The 17121-nt window shown below is 44.1% G+C and overlaps 6 protein-coding genes across 8 annotated transcripts in view; 3 read left to right on the top strand and 3 right to left on the bottom strand.

Annotated features, from left to right (window-relative positions):
* Window positions 1–14: 14 nt before the first annotated feature.
* On the bottom strand, window positions 15–2703 carry zgc:112496 (uncharacterized protein LOC541336 homolog). 2 transcript variants are annotated; one of them, XM_029134122.3, is made up of 6 exons: window positions 2626–2703; window positions 1923–2079; window positions 1334–1427; window positions 1041–1200; window positions 756–908; window positions 15–251 (listed from the first exon to the last, which is right to left on the bottom strand). In XM_029134122.3, exons 2-6 carry the CDS (start codon window positions 2051–2053, stop codon window positions 91–93), a joined length of 699 nt encoding a protein of 232 aa, XP_028989955.1. In that variant the 5' UTR covers window positions 2054–2079; window positions 2626–2703; the 3' UTR covers window positions 15–90. The 2 variants fall into 2 exon arrangements, with proteins under 2 accessions (XP_028989955.1, XP_028989954.1); XM_029134121.3 differs by lacking the exon at window positions 2626–2703 and adding an exon at window positions 2154–2280.
* The window catches only part of LOC114845737 (uncharacterized protein C7orf50 homolog), a 25328-nt gene continuing 8802 nt past the window's right edge, over window positions 596–17121 (top strand). Inside the window, exon 1 of the mRNA XM_055504445.1 lies at window positions 596–599. The gene's annotated coding sequence lies outside the window, so the exon portion shown is untranslated. The remainder of the gene's footprint in view (window positions 600–17121) is intronic.
* On the top strand, window positions 2170–7347 carry wdr24 (WD repeat domain 24). Of its 2 annotated transcripts, none has more exons than XM_029134055.2 (11): window positions 2170–2282; window positions 3005–3117; window positions 3383–3867; window positions 4131–4308; window positions 4405–5077; window positions 5187–5299; window positions 5377–5501; window positions 5616–5720; window positions 5846–6183; window positions 6305–6489; window positions 6664–7347. In XM_029134055.2, exons 3-11 carry the CDS (start codon window positions 3387–3389, stop codon window positions 6830–6832), a joined length of 2367 nt encoding a protein of 788 aa, XP_028989888.1. In that variant the 5' UTR covers window positions 2170–2282; window positions 3005–3117; window positions 3383–3386; the 3' UTR covers window positions 6833–7347. The 2 variants fall into 2 exon arrangements, with proteins under 2 accessions (XP_028989888.1, XP_028989889.1); XM_029134056.3 differs by lacking the exon at window positions 2170–2282 and adding an exon at window positions 2465–2598.
* anks3 (ankyrin repeat and sterile alpha motif domain containing 3) lies at window positions 8502–12738 on the bottom strand. The gene is made up of 16 exons (XM_029134074.3): window positions 12673–12738; window positions 12165–12367; window positions 11883–12081; window positions 11674–11795; window positions 11521–11602; window positions 11284–11401; window positions 11061–11207; window positions 10782–10895; window positions 10585–10700; window positions 10338–10493; window positions 10118–10242; window positions 9898–10039; window positions 9551–9824; window positions 9402–9473; window positions 9234–9325; window positions 8502–9143 (listed from the first exon to the last, which is right to left on the bottom strand). Exons 2-15 carry the CDS (start codon window positions 12329–12331, stop codon window positions 9243–9245), a joined length of 1917 nt encoding a protein of 638 aa, XP_028989907.1. The 5' UTR covers window positions 12332–12367; window positions 12673–12738; the 3' UTR covers window positions 8502–9143; window positions 9234–9242.
* On the bottom strand, window positions 12834–14671 carry c19h8orf33 (chromosome 19 C8orf33 homolog). The gene is made up of 5 exons (XM_029134110.3): window positions 14420–14671; window positions 13748–14175; window positions 13569–13659; window positions 13266–13412; window positions 12834–13171 (listed from the first exon to the last, which is right to left on the bottom strand). Exons 1-5 carry the CDS (start codon window positions 14445–14447, stop codon window positions 12957–12959), a joined length of 909 nt encoding a protein of 302 aa, XP_028989943.1. The 5' UTR covers window positions 14448–14671; the 3' UTR covers window positions 12834–12956.
* Window positions 15145–17054, top strand: h3f3d (H3 histone, family 3D). Its single transcript, XM_029134129.2, has 4 exons — window positions 15145–15299; window positions 16030–16173; window positions 16387–16540; window positions 16620–17054. The coding sequence occupies exons 2-4, from the start codon at window positions 16046–16048 to the stop codon at window positions 16746–16748; spliced, it is 411 nt and encodes a 136-aa protein (XP_028989962.1). The 5' UTR covers window positions 15145–15299; window positions 16030–16045; the 3' UTR covers window positions 16749–17054.

Below are 17121 nucleotides of genomic sequence, written 5' to 3'. Positions count from 1 at the left end.
CAAATACTCCATCACATATTCACATAAAGACTTTATTATTTAGTAAAAATTACTTTAAAAAATATTTAAGCAGTACAGTAGAAGCAGTGTTCATGTTGCTTTGAGCTTCTTCCTGGGTCTGCGGTCAGTGTCGGCCTCAGAGCGCTTCAGGTTGACGTCCTGCAGAAGTGGGAGCTGCTGCTGTGAAGCTGTGGTCGACGCCCACAGACACAGCTCCAGCCTGTGGGGCGTCCAGTCCTGCTGCGGATCCACTGGAAGGTAATGGTAAGGTAAGCTCACGTGTACAGCTGTGTGTAACAATGCAGTTTACCCTCAAAACTTTGGATGCTGGAAGCCAATACGCAGAAAATAAAATATAGGGATTGTTACAAAGTTCACCCAGGGCAAACCGTCAGAAAAGATGAAACTCACAGGAAACTCATTTGCTGGATGCAAATGCTGCATTTATGTCCATTTTGTCCACCATTAGCCCCAAGCTGCTCTGTTTTTAGGTTTCAGCAAACAATTTCACCCATCGCTTGTTTCTTTCGAGCTTCTAGAGACCAGTTTGGGACTTGAATTTAAAGGGCCTCATAGCACTTCTCTGGGTGTTTTCTCAAGTAAGTGGTGCAAAACAACTGAACACTGCTTTGTTGCATTTTGTTTTGACCCTGACGACGTACATGAGTCCTTCCCTGCTGCACAATTTATTTTTATTTCATGCAATAATCATGACGAAGAAACAAATGGTTATACTGAAATAGCACAACACTCACCTTTGTTTAAATGTTCAGTCCGCTCAAGCATCTTGTCCAGGTACAAAGCATAGTGCTTGGCTGTGTACTGGATGGGCTTTAGTCCTGGTACGCTCTCCATCGCTTCATCAGACATGAACGCGGCTTGTTCTGGAGCTCCTGCCGCCAACACAGCTGGAACCATGAAGATCACAAAGGCTATTTAAACCGTGCCATTGTTGTCAGTTTATTATCAGGTCGACTTCCTAATATTTTATCAATTTCCTGCAAGTGTTTTCATGAACAGGACAGAAACCCTGGAGAAACCTGAAGCGGTGGCTGGTCCCACGCCTCTCAGGGAGCTGAGCTCTGCGATCGCTGCTTGCACGTCAGGCAGAAGCCCGAACGCCTTTCTGGAGCATTTCTCCACAGTGTCCTCACTGTTGGACACCACCAGCTGCTGCAGCCTCGGCCTGAACTTCCCTCTCTGCAGAGAAGCGTGCAGGGCCCTTTAAGGACACAGTCCCACCTCACAGCTACACTATCAATCAGGTAAAGAATGACCCAATCTGTTGTGTGGGTGTGGGAATATTGTGACTTAGTGACTAGTCTCTACTTACAGTGAGCTTCCACTCCATCAGCTTCACGAGCTCTGACCGAGTGACATGTTTGTCAGGTCGACTTGAGATTATTGTGGGCAACTCTTCTTGGTACCTGGCATTCATAACAAAGGTGTCATATAGAGAAGAAAGGTTTTTTTTTCAACACGTTAGGGATTTTAGATGTTCAGTTTCTCATTATTTAGTTCAAGAACATAAGGTCTGATTAATGTGGGATTACATGATGAGACGAAACAGAAAAACTGAATTCACTAAAGAACTGTGACTATAGAAGAGCTGGTGCTCTTCTATAGTCATAGGAGTCACATTGAATGGATTTAGTTTATTATTCTCTTTACTGCACTTAATGATCAATAAATATTCATGACATTTTTGAAGGCTGCCTCGCTTACTTTTACTGCTTAGACCTCTTTTAATATGCACATTATTATATAGGCAAAAAACCCAGACTGGAGCTTCTTCATCAGTCTCCAGTGAGGACAGTTATGACTCAGACTAAGTACTTGTGTGTGCACCGTAATACTGCGGCTCTACAACTCTCACATACACAGTTTCTGGGAGGGAACATAGTTCATGGAAGTCACATTACCACTTGTCGAGGTTCAGCAGTGCTCCAGCTTTCTTTCCTTTGGCTTTGGCCTTGGCCTCCACTACATCCCAGTAGTGTTCATACACTCTCCTCCACGTATCTGGCTCCTCACAGGCAAAGAGAGCACTCATAGCAGCAGCACAGCTCACGATGTCACCTGCAAACACACAAACACCATCTAAACGCACTTTCACACATTCACGTGTCGTTAAATATAAAAAAATTACACACGTTCTAGACAGTGTCACTAAACTCTTCAATGAACTGCAGGAAAGCTTCTGTTCGGAGATTCGGAAATCTCGCGAGGTTATCGCAAATACTACTTCCGGTACCGCAACCACTGGGCAACAGTTTCACAAGGTCTGTTCCTTGAAATACCTAATTACTAACTTTGCGTGTGCATTGCTAGTCAACGTGAAATATTTATATGTCTTTGCCAACTGTTTAGCATAAATTAGAAAACTTATCGTTTGTCGTGTTCGTTTTGTGTCTGCAAAAGTGCTCGGGGGCTAAGGTTAGCCAGTTAGCATTAGCGTCACATTCCATTCATGTTTACGTGCAGCTGTACTGTACTTCCACATCAGACAAGTGAGAGGTGTGAAGCGAACGAGCTCTAAAATATACAGATACGGTTTAAGATACGAGCAATGACACAGTCGTAAGCTCGACGAAGAAGGTGATTAGTGTAAAACTCTTATCTTACCGGAGTTTTAGTGTGATACACAGGCGAAGGAGAGATCAACAGAATGACCATGTGACCGAGTTGATAACTTACTACTACTAGTAACTGTACGTTTTCTACGAGTAGCAGTCTGTTCTGATGAATATATATTTCTTATGAATGTATAGTCGTATCGTTTGATTTTAGTTCGTAGTAAGGTAAATTAGGCAATGTACATGTGGTGTCAGGTTATCATTAATTTCACAGGTGCTTGTACATAAGTACATGCACGTAGCATCTTTTACAAGTGAGCTTGTAGATCACTGGATAAAACAACACAGCACCCGATGCATGAACATCAATGTATCTGGGATGAAACAAACAATTTTTCACTGGTATGTGTGAAATCTGCACCTTACAGGATCGTTTGTAGTCACTTGCCAGTCTTTTGCTGACAAGTTGGCTCTCATGGGAGCACATGAGGAACACTCTTTTCTACTGCAGACATTGAAGGGACCAGCAGTTCTTCACCGAGTAAGTACCACAATAAATGTGAAATGATAAAATATATATACTAGCTCTTTATTAATTTATTGTTCCTGTCACTGAATCTGCCTCCTGCAAGACGACACCTATAACAAACATTTTATTATCCTGTAGTGCCACCTTCTGGTAGACAGTAACGTTTCGTCTTTAAAGCACATTCCAATCTAAATTGGCCAAATTAGGTGAATGTCTAGTCTGCTTGGAAGGTTACTGTCATATTTATTCTTTTATATATATATATATTTTTTTTCAGGAACATGGAGAAGATGTCACGAGTAACCACAGCCCTCAGCAGCAATTCTATCACTGGCCGAACTATGTTCTGCCACTTAGACGCCCCTGCAAACGCCATCAGTGTGTGTCGTGATGCCACACAGGTGGTGGTTGCTGGCCGCAACATCTTCAAGATCTACACACTGGAGGAAGAGCAGTTTGTGGAGAAGCTGAACCTCCGCGTCGGTCGCAAACCCTCGCTCAACTTCAGCTGTGCAGATGTGATGTGGCACCAGATGGAGGAGAACCTGCTGGCAACAGCTGCCACCAATGGGGCAGTAGTCACCTGGAACCTGGGAAAACCCTCTCGTAACAAGCAGGACCAGCTGTTTACAGAACACAAACGCACCGTCAACAAGGTGTGCTTTCACCCCACAGAGGTTTACATGCTGTTAAGTGGCTCTCAGGACGGCTTCATGAAGTGCTTTGACCTGCGGAAAAAGGAGTCTGTAAGCACTTTCTCAGGTAGTGAATGTGATGATTAACACTCTAAGTGTTCACGCAATTCAGAGCAATGTTTATTTTGGTGAGATGCAAAGAATAAATCTACCTAAAAATCAGAAGTTGTTATCGTATTACAGGAAAAGAGGGATTTAATTTATATATTATTATGACTAGTCTTTAGTTAATTCAGTCAAATCTCTGTGACTTTACAAATCCAAAATGTTGTTCTCCATAATAATATTAGATTAAACTGCTGACCGTTTCTCTCCATCCTCCTCCTCCAGGTCAGTCAGAGAGTGTACGGGACGTACAGTTCAGCATGAAGGATTACTTCACATTTGCTGCATCATTTGAGAACGGCAATGTCCAGCTGTGGGACATCAGACGGCCAGACCGCTACGAGCGAATGTTTACTGCCCACACTGGTCCTGTGTTTTGTTGTGACTGGCACCCAGATGACAGGTATGAAGAACAGTCTTTGTTTTCTTCTGATGTTTTAGAGTCACCTAGTGTAAGCTTCTGTTTTTTTAAGTATTATAATGTAGCGTTCCTACTTAGGGGCTGGCTGGCAACAGGAGGCAGGGACAAGATGGTGAAGGTGTGGGACATGACTACTAACCGACCCAAGGAGATCTACTGTGTGCAGACAATTGCCTCAGTGGCACGAGTCAAGTGGCGTCCAGAGAAGAAATTTCATTTGGCCACTTGTTCCATGATGGTGGACCACAACATCTACGTATGGGACGTTCGCAGACCTTTCATTCCCTTTGCCACCTTTGAGGAGCACAAGGATGTGACCACTGGTATCGTGTGGCGCCACCAACACGACCCCCACTTTCTGCTTTCTGGCTCTAAGGACAGCACGCTCTACCAACATATGTTCAAGGATGCCACTCGTCCTGTGGACAAGGCTAACCCCGAAGGCCTGTGCTTTGGGTTGTTTGGCGATTTGGCCTTTGCAGCCAAAGAGAGTCTAATCAGCAGTGACACTAACAGAAAGCCCTACCCTGGAGGTGATCGTCGCTATCCCATCTTTTTCTTTAAGAAACCCGACCCAACGGAACAGTTTGCCCATGTGTCCAGTGCTCTCAGTGTCTTTGAGACAGACTTGGATAGCAACCGTATGGACTGGTTTGTCAAGACGGCACAACTCTACCTCCTCAGCGGGAAGCCGTTTGCTGAGCTGTGTGATCACAATGCCAAGGTGGCGCAGGAGCTCAAAAGACCTCAGGTCAGACAGCTCAATACATGAACGAATATGTGCTTAATTAACTCTTTTAAGGTTTCCTAGTAGATATGGAAGCATTAGAAATAAAGTGACTTTTGTCTTTAACACAAAGGTTTCTACAACATGGACCATGCTGAGAATCATGTTCTCCGACCCAGCAAACCTCACAGCCCCTGGTCTTAACCACAACCTGAGTAAACTGGGGCCCATGCCTTTAATGAACAGGTAAATTAGCTTTGTGCATACCATTTCGGCAATGGAAGTGAATACAGCCTCATGTGTAATGCTGATGTATGTTTCAGTTTCAGCATAAAGGAAATAGGGCCAGGAGTGGGCACAGAGAGCAGGCTGGAGCGCAGTAAAGGCGAGAGCAGACAGGACAACATCCACCTGGATCCTGGGAACTCGCACATCAGCAACAACGAAGGTAAAGTGGTCACAACCTGTGTTCAAACCAGACATGGGCGCTGTCTCTGCGTCCTTTGGTTGGTTGTTAAAGTTTAATTTTCTGGATAAATAATACATTGATTAAACTCCTCAGAAAACGAGGAGACAGAGGGCAGCGAGGGCCAGGCCGAGTATATGTTTATTGATGCTGAGCTAGATGATGATGACCTCTATTCCATGGAGCATGACAACCAAGCAGGTCAGTCATCCTCGCATCTCTAAGCAAACTAAAGTGTTGCCTACGTCAGCACCTGCTATTTATAACTGCCAACATACTCAGCTGTCTTTTGTCTAAAATCATCTCTGCTTCTTTTGTTATTAAAGAAGAGCAGGAGTACACTCTGCCCCAGGAGGCCTTTCAGCTGCGCCATGAGATCATCGACAACCCATCCGCTCCCGAGCACCTACAACAAGACAAGGCCGACTCCCCGCACGTCAGCGGCAACGAGGCGGAAGTCACTTGTCTCACACCCATCGAGTCCTTTTCTCTCATCTCCATTTCCCAGCCTCTGTACAACCCACATTTACCCGCCAGCTTCTTCTGCCCCATTGTGCGGGAGATGCTGAGTTACTATGCCGAGCAGGGGGATGTGCAGATGGCTGTGTCTGTGCTCATCGTCTTGGGGGAGCGGATTCGTAAAGAGATTGATGACCTGACCCAGGTCAGATGAAGGAACGACGCAGTGGTGTCTTGCGTTGCTCTGCAGTCTTTGCAGTAACATGCATTTGCATTTTAGTGTGTGATAAGTACAGATTTTAAATCATGTGTTGTGTCCATTTCAGGAGCACTGGTACATGTCCTACATAGACTTACTGCAGCGATTCGAGCTGTGGAATGTGTCCAATGAGGTCATCAAGCTGAGTACATGCAGCGCCATCACCTGCCTGAACCAGGCATCCACAACACTACACATTAACTGTAGCAACTGCAAGCGGCCAATGAGCAACAAGGGCTGGATCTGTGACAGGTGTAAACGCTGTTCAGAATATATTTGCTGCGCTAGATGTGCAAATTCTAATTAATTATATTAGCACTAGCAACAGTAGCTTAGCATAATAACTGGGAACAGGAAAAACGAAGGCCAGAATTTGAATCTGTGTAATATATCTTCCTATTTGTGTGCCCTGTGTCTCCACTCTAGGTGCCATCAGTGTGCCAGTATATGTGCCGTGTGCCACCATGTGGTGAAGGGTCTGTTTGTGTGGTGTCAGGGCTGTAGCCATGGTGGACATCTGGAGCACATAATGAACTGGCTGAAGAGCAGCGCTCATTGTCCGGCAGGCTGCGGTCACCAGTGTGAGTACACCTGAGCTTTTCACAAGCAGCATCAACACAGCTGCTCCTCTGAGGGGCCGGGAAGCAGCCCTCTCACACACACACACACACACACACACACACCACAGACAGAGGAGAGGTTCTACTCCACCACGCGGGCCGGTCCGACATCATTCAAAGGTCCCGTGGACTTAGTTTGAAAGAAGAGCCTTCTACTGTATGTGCTGTCCTGGACACACATTCAAGAGCAAGTACAATCATATGCGAGTTCATATTTGCATTTGAATTTGATTTCAAACCATTGTTAAATTTAAACATGCTACACTAGAACATTGAAGAATTTAACAATATTTCTGTGAATGTGACGCATTTTACATGGTTTTTAACCCTAGAGGCAGTTAATGTACATAGAACTGCTCGTCTTAAATGGATTGTTAACGTTTGTACAGAAAGCTTGAACCTCGAAGGTCTGTAGATGATATGTATTTAATTTATATGAAAATTAGCTCTCTATTCAAGCAAGACATTAAAGCAGTACATGCTGAAAAGAGCTTTTGTCTCGAGTCAGTAAAATACCTCCTGGAGGGTTCACGTCACTCACATGTACACACATCTCTTCCTTAATCACAGCTAATATGATCAAATCTGTGCTGAGCAATTATATATTCCCACATATTCAAGTAGCAGCTGTGCTGGTACATTGCCTTAGTGAGAGTAGGGAACTGTATTTGTTGCTTTTCCCCAACCACACTAAGCCTGCCAGCATCTGTAGCATCTGGTCCCGCACCTAGACTCAGTCAACAGCTGAAGTCTGTCCAGATACACATCTACAGACCAGCTTTGTCTTAGTTGAAATGTTTGCTGTTGCATCCATTAGTGTGTCGCCCCGTGGCAACTGCTTGGATGATTTCACAATTTATTTGTCAGTTCAACTGGCACATTTTCATTAGATGAGTAAATCACTGGGAGATGCCAAATATTTTATCAGCACAGAGTCAACGCTCAACACCGATTGTTTATTTGGGCACATTTACAGTCTGGACACTGTTTGTGGGTGTCACATGAGTTTGTTTTCCCACTGCCACGGATCAAGTGTGTAAATAAGCACTAGAGCATTACTACAGATGATGGTCCTCTGCTCCTTGACCTTATTTCTGAAGGCTCAACCTTTTAGTGACATTAAAAAGTCAATGTGGATGTTTATGCTGCAAACAGAAAAATCAGAATGCATAAAAAGTAAAAGATGTAATCCCACAAAGCAACACAAAACATCTTAATGACCTTCATGCAGGAAACACTTTAACTGGTTCAGCTGCTAGAGACGATCTCAGCCAACATCCTTATTGTGCCAAGGTGGTTAATGAGCAGCAAGCTGCATTGATTTACTGCCAAGGCCTTGGGCACACTAGATGGGGGACATTCCAACAATCAGGAGGGAGAGTCGTGGCCCTTGGGCTCGGGCTGCCTGCACACAGCACTGTTAGATTCAAGACTGACCACACGAATAGTGTAGAACTAATTGGAGCCCCTGATTAGATCGGAAAAGACTGTGGCCTTGTATTGAATTGCATTTAAGTCCTGCAGTGAAAGTGATGAACTATTCATTAGTTTGTCATAAATATTGCCTAGTGGGGAAAAAAAGAAAAGATACATTATAATAAATGTTAAGTACCAAGGATGTCAAACGTTTAAGATTTGAGGATATCAAGATGCCACAAATCATTTTAATGAAGCGACACAAAGTATAATAATAATAATAATAATAATTCATTACATAACTAGCCCTTATCACTATATTCAGCTCATTTGAAAAATCTTTGCTCTAATAATGTGCCTCTTCTAGAATCTAATACTGAACTACATAAAATGGTTGACAGCTTTCACAGACTTGTTTGGTCTTCTTTATACATTCAGCAGGACAGTATTTTCAAATATAAAACACAAAGTATCGTTCTGCAGAAATTTGAACTGATGCTACCAATATGTAAATCCTACTCATTTAGCTCCATTTCACATAGAAGAGAGTCATAGTCGTTCTGACTAGCCACTAATGCACGGTCAGGACCCTCTTCTTCTTTACAGCCCAACTACAGGAGTCCAGTCTACACCAGCACCAGCACAAGCGTGAGGGTCAGGTTCCCTTTCTGCCTGCTTGTAGTTTCCCTGCAGCCACTGTGGTTGGCCTTGACCATGTCCACATCTGGCGAGCTCTGGTCCCTCAGCCAGTTCCAGATGGTTGCCGTGGTCCACAAGGGCTGGCCTTGGCTTTGGCCGTCCGTCTCCCATTTCAGTGAGATTGTTCAGGGTGGTTAGATCACCCTCCGTCAGTTATTACTGGAATAAGACCTTTAGGATACAAAAAAGCCAATGCATTACGTTACTACGTCCGCTTTCAAAACAGCTGTACCTGTGGTGTCCATGTAATCAAGCCTTCACCTGTAACGGCTAAGGTCGTTCCCAGCTATCGGTGACTTTTTCGGGAGCACTCAGGCGTCTCAGACTCTGAAGCACAGTCTGCAGAGTTCCTCCTGTTATAATCAAACAACCAGACATCAGTATCTCCATTGGACTCCACTAACACTAAATCGTCTATTGCTATCTTACCCATTTCTTCTTCATAGGATTCCAACTTCTTCATTACAGCTTCGACACTAGAGCGTGTCAGGCACTCCCCAGCTAGAGAAATTACACCATTTCTTTTATAAATCACAAAATTTGAAGGTGTGTGAACAGACAATGAACAAGTATCTCACCTTTGAGACCAGTGTTATCTTTTGTGTTATCCTCCAAACAACTATAAGAACGGTCATTCCCATCAGTGCTGAGACAGGAGAGTAGTTCAGTGTGGCAGGCTCGGGCCTTGGCCAGTGTGGCGTTCATGTCCTGGGCCAGTCGGTGGTTCTCCACCAGCTCAGCCTGGACTCTCCTCCAGGCCATCTTATCCTCCATCAGACATCCCTCCATCACAGCTCGGAGCTCCTTCTCCTGAGACACCTGTCTCTGCAGGCTCTCCACCTCCTCGTAGCGCTACAGCGGGCAGAGTTGTTATTATGGGTTCTCAGAAAAGCCAGAAAGTATGTTCTTGCAGCTGTACAGTTACCTTGTGCAGCTGAATGGCCATCTCTTGCATCTTAGCCTCAAGCTGGTCGGCATAAGCTTGTTCCAAAGCATCTCTGGGCGGACAAGCGCTGCTGTGCCACCTCGCAATTGCTGAAGTCATTTTACGCTTGGGTCCAAACAACCTGATCACAAAAATGCCACTCTGAGGAAAAAATATTGTTTTTCTGTGGCCTAAGTTAAAGGGGACTGAATTTTCTTACGTGATTCCAATTTCTTTTAGGTCATTTTCAGTCAGGGTGAGAAATATCCGCAGGTCAATGTCTTGCTTTTCAAGCAACGGAAGATACTTAGAGAATCCTATTTGCTCCAAGAACTCTGCCAGATCCTAAAGAAGCAAGAATTAAAGACCCGAAAGCACTGACACACAATATTTAGATTACTCATTAGCTCAACCAAATAAGGCTCCAAACGCAGACGTGCCTTTGGACCAGTATAGGAGGGTGGAGGAACAACATGTGAGTGAATCCCAGAGTTTCCTGTGCTGCCTGCATCGTTGCTTCCATGGCGGCTCTTTCCTTTCGAGTGATGGCCTTTATTGAATCTGCGGGAGCTGCTCTTTTTGCCCTGATCAGAGTCCTGGTAGACAAAGGTAAATAAATCTGACTCCACATGCCTACATATGTATGTTTGTCTCTAGAAAGGTGCTGTTTGTGTGCTGGTGTGTTACCTCATTGCTCTCAATAGAGCCTTCCCAGTTGAGGCCCATGACAGGAAGCAGGCCTTCGCTGCTGCTACTGCTGCTCCTCATTGTGAGCATGTCATTGTCAAACAACGGACTGTCATCTGTCGCGGTGGGAAGAAAATATTAATGGGCTGGCAAAAGCTTAACTGAGTGAGCTATGACATGATTTGTTGGCTCTTCACCCCTGCTGCTGTTGCTTTGGCCATCCAACTCATTGATGGGTGAAGTCACGTCACGGTAGCAGATGCTCTCACTCTGTTCAAACCTTTGGTAGCCTGGTGTCACAACGGTAGGCTCTGTATGGAAACAACATCCTGCTATCTCACCTAGGATCACCTCTTTTCAGTTTTCGAATCATATTAAGTACAGACTGATATTTTTGTATAATCTCTTTGTGTCGTTAACACCCAGCTACACGATCAAATGCCAGATATAAGACTGGATATTTCGTGTGACACTACCACACAGTTTGCTGGTGCCTCCTACTCGGAACTTGGCGATGGCCTGAGGTCCATCATGGATGCTGATGCCCTTAGCTTTTCGACCTGGCCTTATCCTTGGGGAAGCACTGTCCGACTCCTCCGAGGAGCTCAGGTCTTCAACGTGTCCTGGCAGAGTGTATTTACACATCAAAATCAGCCAAGAACATAAACTACTGTTCAAAAAGCCTTAAGAAACTCAAACCTGATTTGATCCTTTGAGAACGTGAGTCAATAAAGCTGACGATCTTGGTATAGCCATACGTCATTGCTAGGGCACGGGCAGACTCTCCTTTCGCATTCCGGACATCTACTTTAACCTTCTAGAAGTGATTCACATCAAATAGTTTTTCAGGATCGTAAGACATCTCAGGTTTCCTTCACATCATGTCAACTCCTATTAGTGGTGTAGAAGCACGCCTTCAGACAGCGATCTACTCACGTGATCGAGCAGGTACTGAACTATGATCTCATGTCCAGAAGCAGCAGCTTCCATTAGCGGAGTAAAACCAGATCCTGGTTCTCTATAGATAGAATGAAATGTCACATTCTGAAACAAGTGATGCAATAGTTGGAGATGGATGAAAACACTCACTTGACATTGGCATCAGCGTTGTTATCCAGCAGAAACTTTACCATCTGCTGGTGGCCTGTGCTGGTGCAGTGGAACAGAGCGGTCCAGCCTCGAGAATCCTTCAGCTCCAGCTCTGCTCCTTGCTTTTGTGTTCACAAAAACAGAACACGCTTGATATCGTGAGTAAAAGGTTTAATTAAAACCACTGATCATACAGAAGCTTTTTGTACCTGAAGCAGGAAGTAAGCGATACTTTCATTGCCGCAGCTCGCTGCCAGCATCAGTGGGGTCAGTCCTTTGGCAGTGGTGGCGTTTACACTCACACCAGCCTCCAAGAGGAGATTTGCAATGTTGTCATGACCAATGTAGGACGCGTACATCAGCGGGGTCCATCCTCCGATGTTCTTACCATCCAGGTTCACCGCACGTCTAAAAGCAACAGAAAACATAAATACATGACTTGTGGGTAAAGGACAGGCGTGTGGAGGAACCATCGGCGCTTAAACACCCACTTCTTGATGTACTCTGCCACCACGTCGTACTGTCCGATGGAGCAAGCGGTGTGCAGGTCCAGGGGAACGTCCAGCTCCTCGGGTCGCACCAGGGACTCGCCCAGCCACATGGAGAGGCTGGCGCCCAGCTGCTCAGACTCACTGGCCTCATCGCTCAGTTCGGACATTCTCGGCGTCCACACACCAACAATCAGTGTTCAACGCTACGAAGATCGGGATTCACAAATGTAAGTTTGCTCAGTAGGTTAGTAATTGATGCGAGTTGCGCGTATCAATAAACATACAACCAGTCCGAAGTCTTATGTTCTAACTGGTCGATATTTTACCCTCTTCAGTTTACTGGCTAACTCACTTTGTTTTTAGCTAACGAGTTATCTAGTTCAGCGTCATCCCGTAACCCCGATAGAAACCCACGTTCCTCACAATGAACGAAAACGCACACACCAGACGACAAACTACACAAAGTTATATGTAATACTTCAGGGGATGTCACTTGTTTAAAACTTACAAACAACTCGCTCGTTTAGTCGGCGGCGCAAACTTTTTTGTTTTGTGTGTCACACTCACATGTGCTCGTGTTGAAACACGCCCTGCTCTTTCCTGTTTGATATACAACGGAAACACTGATTTACACACAGTCTGAGATGAAAGAAAGGCAATTCAAAGAAGTATATAAAAAAGATTTATTTTGAAACACTGGGAAAGCAGTCGAGCCTTACATGGTTCATCTCCATGACCTTTATTGTTTCTATTCACACAAAATGTTAGGCACATATCTCACACACATAAAATTCAGAAAAAGTTAAAGTGAAACACCTCCTTCGATGGAGTAAAGACAAAAGTTGACGTCTCCTCCTGAGTACGCTGAGTCTGGTCTGTGACCTCGGCTTCTCTCTGCTGCTGGTTCACATTTCTGGCTGTGGTCTGGGTTTGGACTTCAGCTTTCCGATGGAAAACAGACTTCTTTGGAGAATCTGAGGCATCCTTTACCAAAGCTGATGCCATTTCTGTTGGGCACAGAGGAACACATCGACCATCTATGATTTGATCACTTAATGACAGTAATGCAGTTCAAATTACTATACTGCCATATTTTCTCACCACTTTGAATGAGTTTGAATTGCTTGCTCTTCTCTTCTTCCATTTTTTTCCTATAGTCTCCGGCCATGGCTCTCATCACTTGCCTCTTTTTGGGCAGAGGAGCTTTGGAGCTACGTAGAGTCCTAAGGGCACGGGAAGCATCCTCCTCTGTAAAGAACGCAAATTCAAGATGGCACATGTAGCTGCATTTATTGTCTCATTCAAACCCAAATATAATTTCAGCTTTTATTTTTAAACTGAATCTGGACCTTTAACATATTTCCTTGAGAAACCTTTGAGCCAAGTGTAAAATAAACATCATACTCTGTTTTGGCGTAGCCTTCTGGGACCTCATTCCCATCTCCAGCTGCTCAATGCACCAGTCTAGCTCTCTGTTCAGCTGCTCTTCCGCACTCTTAAATAAACCGTTACACTCAAATGACAAATCAAATAATCAGAAAGCACTAATCATGAGGAGTTTAAAGAAAATATTTCACACTGACCAACTCTGTGTTGCCACTTCCATTGCTTTCCTCAGCTGGATTCTGTTTGGGTTCTGCATTGTCAGAGTCCTTCTTTTTTCCAGATTTCTTTTTTTTCTTCTTTGCTTTAGACATTTCAGGGATAGAGTTAAAATTTTCCTTGACACACTGTTGGCTGCTTAAAGAAGAGGAATCTAGTGTTTCTGTTGTCTCCATGTCTTCTACAGGGGTTACAGAAGGGATCTGGAAGTTGAAGGCAAAACCAGAACCTTGTTTGGTAAATGATATCTGACTTGTTATTAGCTCAGTTTTGTCTAGTCCAGATGTTTCCCCCTGAAGTGCTGGACAGTCGTTTGGGAAAAAATTGAATTTAAATTTGTTGTCGCTGCGATTCCAGAGGGGCTTCTCAGCTCGGCCTTCAGCTGTAGACAAACTGTTGGATTCAATATCTGTGAAATAAACACACATAACACTTTGCTTGGCAAATTTTTGAACATAATGCATTGACATGAACTTTGTAATATAACAATCAACGTATTTAATTTTCGGATGAAGAAATAAAGCAAAAGGGGGGATTTATCTTGATTAAAACGTCCACGACGTACACCCACATGTTGTTACTGACATGTAATAAACCGCATACGCGCAGAAAGGCTATGACGAAATATATCAAGGTGCTAAATCACAATGTACCTATAAACAGCAGCTCCCGATCGGTCATGCTCCTCTTCCTGTGCTGCAAATGCTGAAGCTGAAAGTCGCCTGCTCAATCAGATTATGGCCCAAGGCTAAATTTTCTTGTACTCGACGACTCGAGGAAACTGACATGTTCGGCCGAACAAGTTTTTGTACACTTCTGTTTTCACGTTTCCCAGATAATCATGTTTTCAAAAACTCGCCATTGGTGCTACTTTGGAATAGGTCCGGTCAATGACGTTTCCCCTGTCATTCTAGTTCCGCTTGTTTAGGCGCACAGATTGCGCCAGTCGTGCATTGTTAAGTAAAATGTTGCATGCTGATTCTGTGTTTGTACCAAGCAGAATTAAACAAAGTTTATTCAAGTAATTTGGGGTAAAACAAATATAAAGGCCACCTCGCTTTCTATTGCTAATGTTATTTTTAAGACCTAATTTTCAGTTTTAGCAAACATATATTAATTATACGTTAAAATATACGATTCTTCTTTCGAGCACATGAAGCCACTGATTTACTCAGTGATGTTCAGTAGGTCAGCATTGTTTATGTCTATTGAGTGATAAGCATAACAATATTAGAGTGCGAAAATAGAATAAAGTTGTTCATATTGATCTTAGAAATGGGTGGATAAAAGTTGGTGATACAATAAACACATTTTGAGTCATTTTGTTTCAAATGCAGACGTAATAAGCCTCCTTGTTGCGGAGCCAATCATATTCCGTCAGTACTTTACTCTGGACTAATCCTGTATGCTTAGGGGCGGGACTTACAGGGGCTGCCTCTTTTAGACTATAAATACCACCTCCCAAGCTTAGTATCGAACATACCCGACGTGCACGCGAGGAAAAGACGTGGATTCACAGATAAACAAACAAAGGTACTTTCGACCGGTTTATTAATTTGCTGTCCCGTTGCTTTTTATTTTTAGCGACGATGGTCTTGTCTTAAGGTTCCTGTTCTATTCAGGCCGTTGAGAAACGCTAAAGCACGTTTTTACTTGGTTTTTTCGACAGGTCAATTGACGACAAATCGGTGCGCGCCATAGCAACCTCGCTAGCTGTTAGCTACGTTAAGGTGCTATGTTAAAACTTTATTCGCCAACTAACATAGGTTTAAAACGTCATAATTAAACTTGAGTGTTTGCTGTACTTTTCATGATACACCAATGCTATATTTTTGCTGGCGTCTTAATGTTGGCGTCAACCTCTGGTAGCTGGCGCCATTTTGCAACTGTCCATACTAGCTTTAAATTCACTTGGTAACGACAGCACAGAAACGTGTGTCTCTCCTGGAGGTTAATGGTGGCGCAGCTTGTGCATCATGCCTTATCAACCATTTGTGTATCGTCGGAGTTTCTCCGGCTGTTGTGCCCCGACATGCCGTCAGTGAATTTGTTGCTTACGTTAGTTAAATTCTAGGTTATAAACTAGCTAATGATTGACATAATATAAATGGGTTGTGACTTTTAAATATGTTGTTCGTCGCACAGCGGCTGTTGTGAAAATGCGTTTTTTTTTGCCTTTTGAAGCGGCGATTAACGCCAGAGCCTTATTTTCAGCCTAGACGTGGAACCGTGGGGTTGTTTAACCCGGCCTCTTTGTTTTTAGGACCTGCAGGTGAAGTATGGCTCGTACCAAGCAGACCGCTCGTAAGTCCACCGGAGGAAAGGCGCCCAGGAAGCAGCTGGCCACCAAGGCTGCCAGGAAAAGCGCGCCATCCACCGGCGGCGTGAAGAAGCCGCATAGATACAGGTACACGTGTTTATACATGAGCTGGATTCTCCGTTGTTGGGGGACATTACTCGAGCATGCGGCTGCAGCAAACTTAGTGGCTACTGAATTTACTTAGTTCAGTGTATCATTGTGTGGGAATTGTATGGCTCTAGATGTAGAAAAACTCACTAGATGTTGTTCAACATTTGCTGATGTGCTAACATGTGGATTGTAATGTGAAACTCTCTACAGGCCTGGTACTGTTGCTCTGCGTGAGATCCGTAGGTATCAGAAGTCCACAGAGCTGCTCATCAGGAAGCTGCCCTTCCAGCGCCTTGTCAGGGAAATCGCTCAGGATTTCAAGACAGATCTGCGTTTCCAGAGTGCAGCTATTGGAGCTCTGCAGGTGACTGTAAATTTGTGTTTGGGTTTTTTGCCTTCATTGTTCTTGAACTTGGATTTAACTTGTGTTGTCCTCCATGTAGGAAGCCAGTGAGGCATACTTGGTTGGCCTGTTTGAGGATACCAACCTGTGTGCTATCCATGCAAAGAGGGTCACCATCATGCCCAAGGACATTCAGCTGGCCAGGCGGATTAGGGGGGAGCGTGCATAAATGAGTGGATTTTAAGTTTTTAGTGGGGTGGGGGTGGGGTTATTGAGGGTTTTGCTTTGTAAATCTAAAACTATTACCAGCATGTGTAAAATTGAATTTGTCATTTGTAGGTCCAGGCATGTTTTTGTACTTTTTTTTTTCTCCCCTTGCCTCACATTCTTGTCAGTCTTCACAGTAGAGATTCATACCTGTAAATGCTTAAGCATATTCCACTGACCTTCTCAGGTTTGCAAGTGTATTTTAGAATCTGTACCTCTGCATGTAATAGCGTTTCTTGTGCTGTAAATAAACTCTCCACTACCTCAAGTTATTGGCCTAGAAGTGTTTCTCTGGCTCCTTCAGTACTCTTGGTAAATGTTGAATAAAAACCAAA

This window comes from Betta splendens, chromosome 19, assembly GCF_900634795.4.
Source record: "Betta splendens chromosome 19, fBetSpl5.4, whole genome shotgun sequence".
In the NCBI taxonomy this organism is placed as follows: domain Eukaryota; kingdom Metazoa; phylum Chordata; class Actinopteri; order Anabantiformes; family Osphronemidae; genus Betta; species Betta splendens.
The sequence above is the reverse complement of the archived record's forward strand: the minus strand, read 5'-3'. Positions and strand labels throughout refer to the sequence as shown.

Excerpts from the sequence above, each read along its gene's own strand:
- h3f3d (XM_029134129.2), top strand. The coding sequence starts at position 16,046 with ATGGCTCGTACCAAGCAGACCGCTCGTAAGTCCACCGGAGGAAAGGCG. Across the intron at positions 16,174-16,386 it reads AAGAAGCCGCATAGATACAG|GCCTGGTACTGTTGCTCTGC; the intron begins GTACACGTGTTT and ends AACTCTCTACAG. Across the intron at positions 16,541-16,619 it reads CAGCTATTGGAGCTCTGCAG|GAAGCCAGTGAGGCATACTT; the intron begins GTGACTGTAAAT and ends TCCTCCATGTAG.
- wdr24 (XM_029134055.2), top strand. The coding sequence starts at position 3,387 with ATGGAGAAGATGTCACGAGTAACCACAGCCCTCAGCAGCAATTCTATC. Across the intron at positions 4,309-4,404 it reads GACTGGCACCCAGATGACAG|GGGCTGGCTGGCAACAGGAG; the intron begins GTATGAAGAACA and ends GTTCCTACTTAG. Across the intron at positions 5,078-5,186 it reads AGGAGCTCAAAAGACCTCAG|GTTTCTACAACATGGACCAT; the intron begins GTCAGACAGCTC and ends TTTAACACAAAG.
- anks3 (XM_029134074.3), bottom strand. The coding sequence starts at position 12,331 with ATGTCCGAACTGAGCGATGAGGCCAGTGAGTCTGAGCAGCTGGGCGCC. Across the intron at positions 10,896-11,060 it reads AGGCACCAGCAAACTGTGTG|AGCCTACCGTTGTGACACCA; the intron begins GTAGTGTCACAC and ends GTTTCCATACAG. Across the intron at positions 9,326-9,401 it reads ATCCTATGAAGAAGAAATGG|GAGGAACTCTGCAGACTGTG; the intron begins GTAAGATAGCAA and ends TGATTATAACAG.
- c19h8orf33 (XM_029134110.3), bottom strand. The coding sequence starts at position 14,447 with ATGACCGATCGGGAGCTGCTGTTTATAG. Across the intron at positions 14,176-14,419 it reads TCGGGAGCTGCTGTTTATAG|ATATTGAATCCAACAGTTTG; the intron begins GTACATTGTGAT and ends TTTATTTCACAG. Across the intron at positions 13,172-13,265 it reads ATTCAAACTCATTCAAAGTG|AAATGGCATCAGCTTTGGTA; the intron begins GTGAGAAAATAT and ends TGTGCCCAACAG.
- zgc:112496 (XM_029134122.3), bottom strand. The coding sequence starts at position 2,053 with ATGAGTGCTCTCTTTGCCTGTGAGGAGCCAGATACGTGGAGGAGAGTG. Across the intron at positions 1,201-1,333 it reads TGATGGAGTGGAAGCTCACT|AGAGGGAAGTTCAGGCCGAG; the intron begins GTAAGTAGAGAC and ends GCTTCTCTGCAG. Across the intron at positions 909-1,040 it reads GGGACCAGCCACCGCTTCAG|CTGTGTTGGCGGCAGGAGCT; the intron begins GTTTCTCCAGGG and ends TCATGGTTCCAG.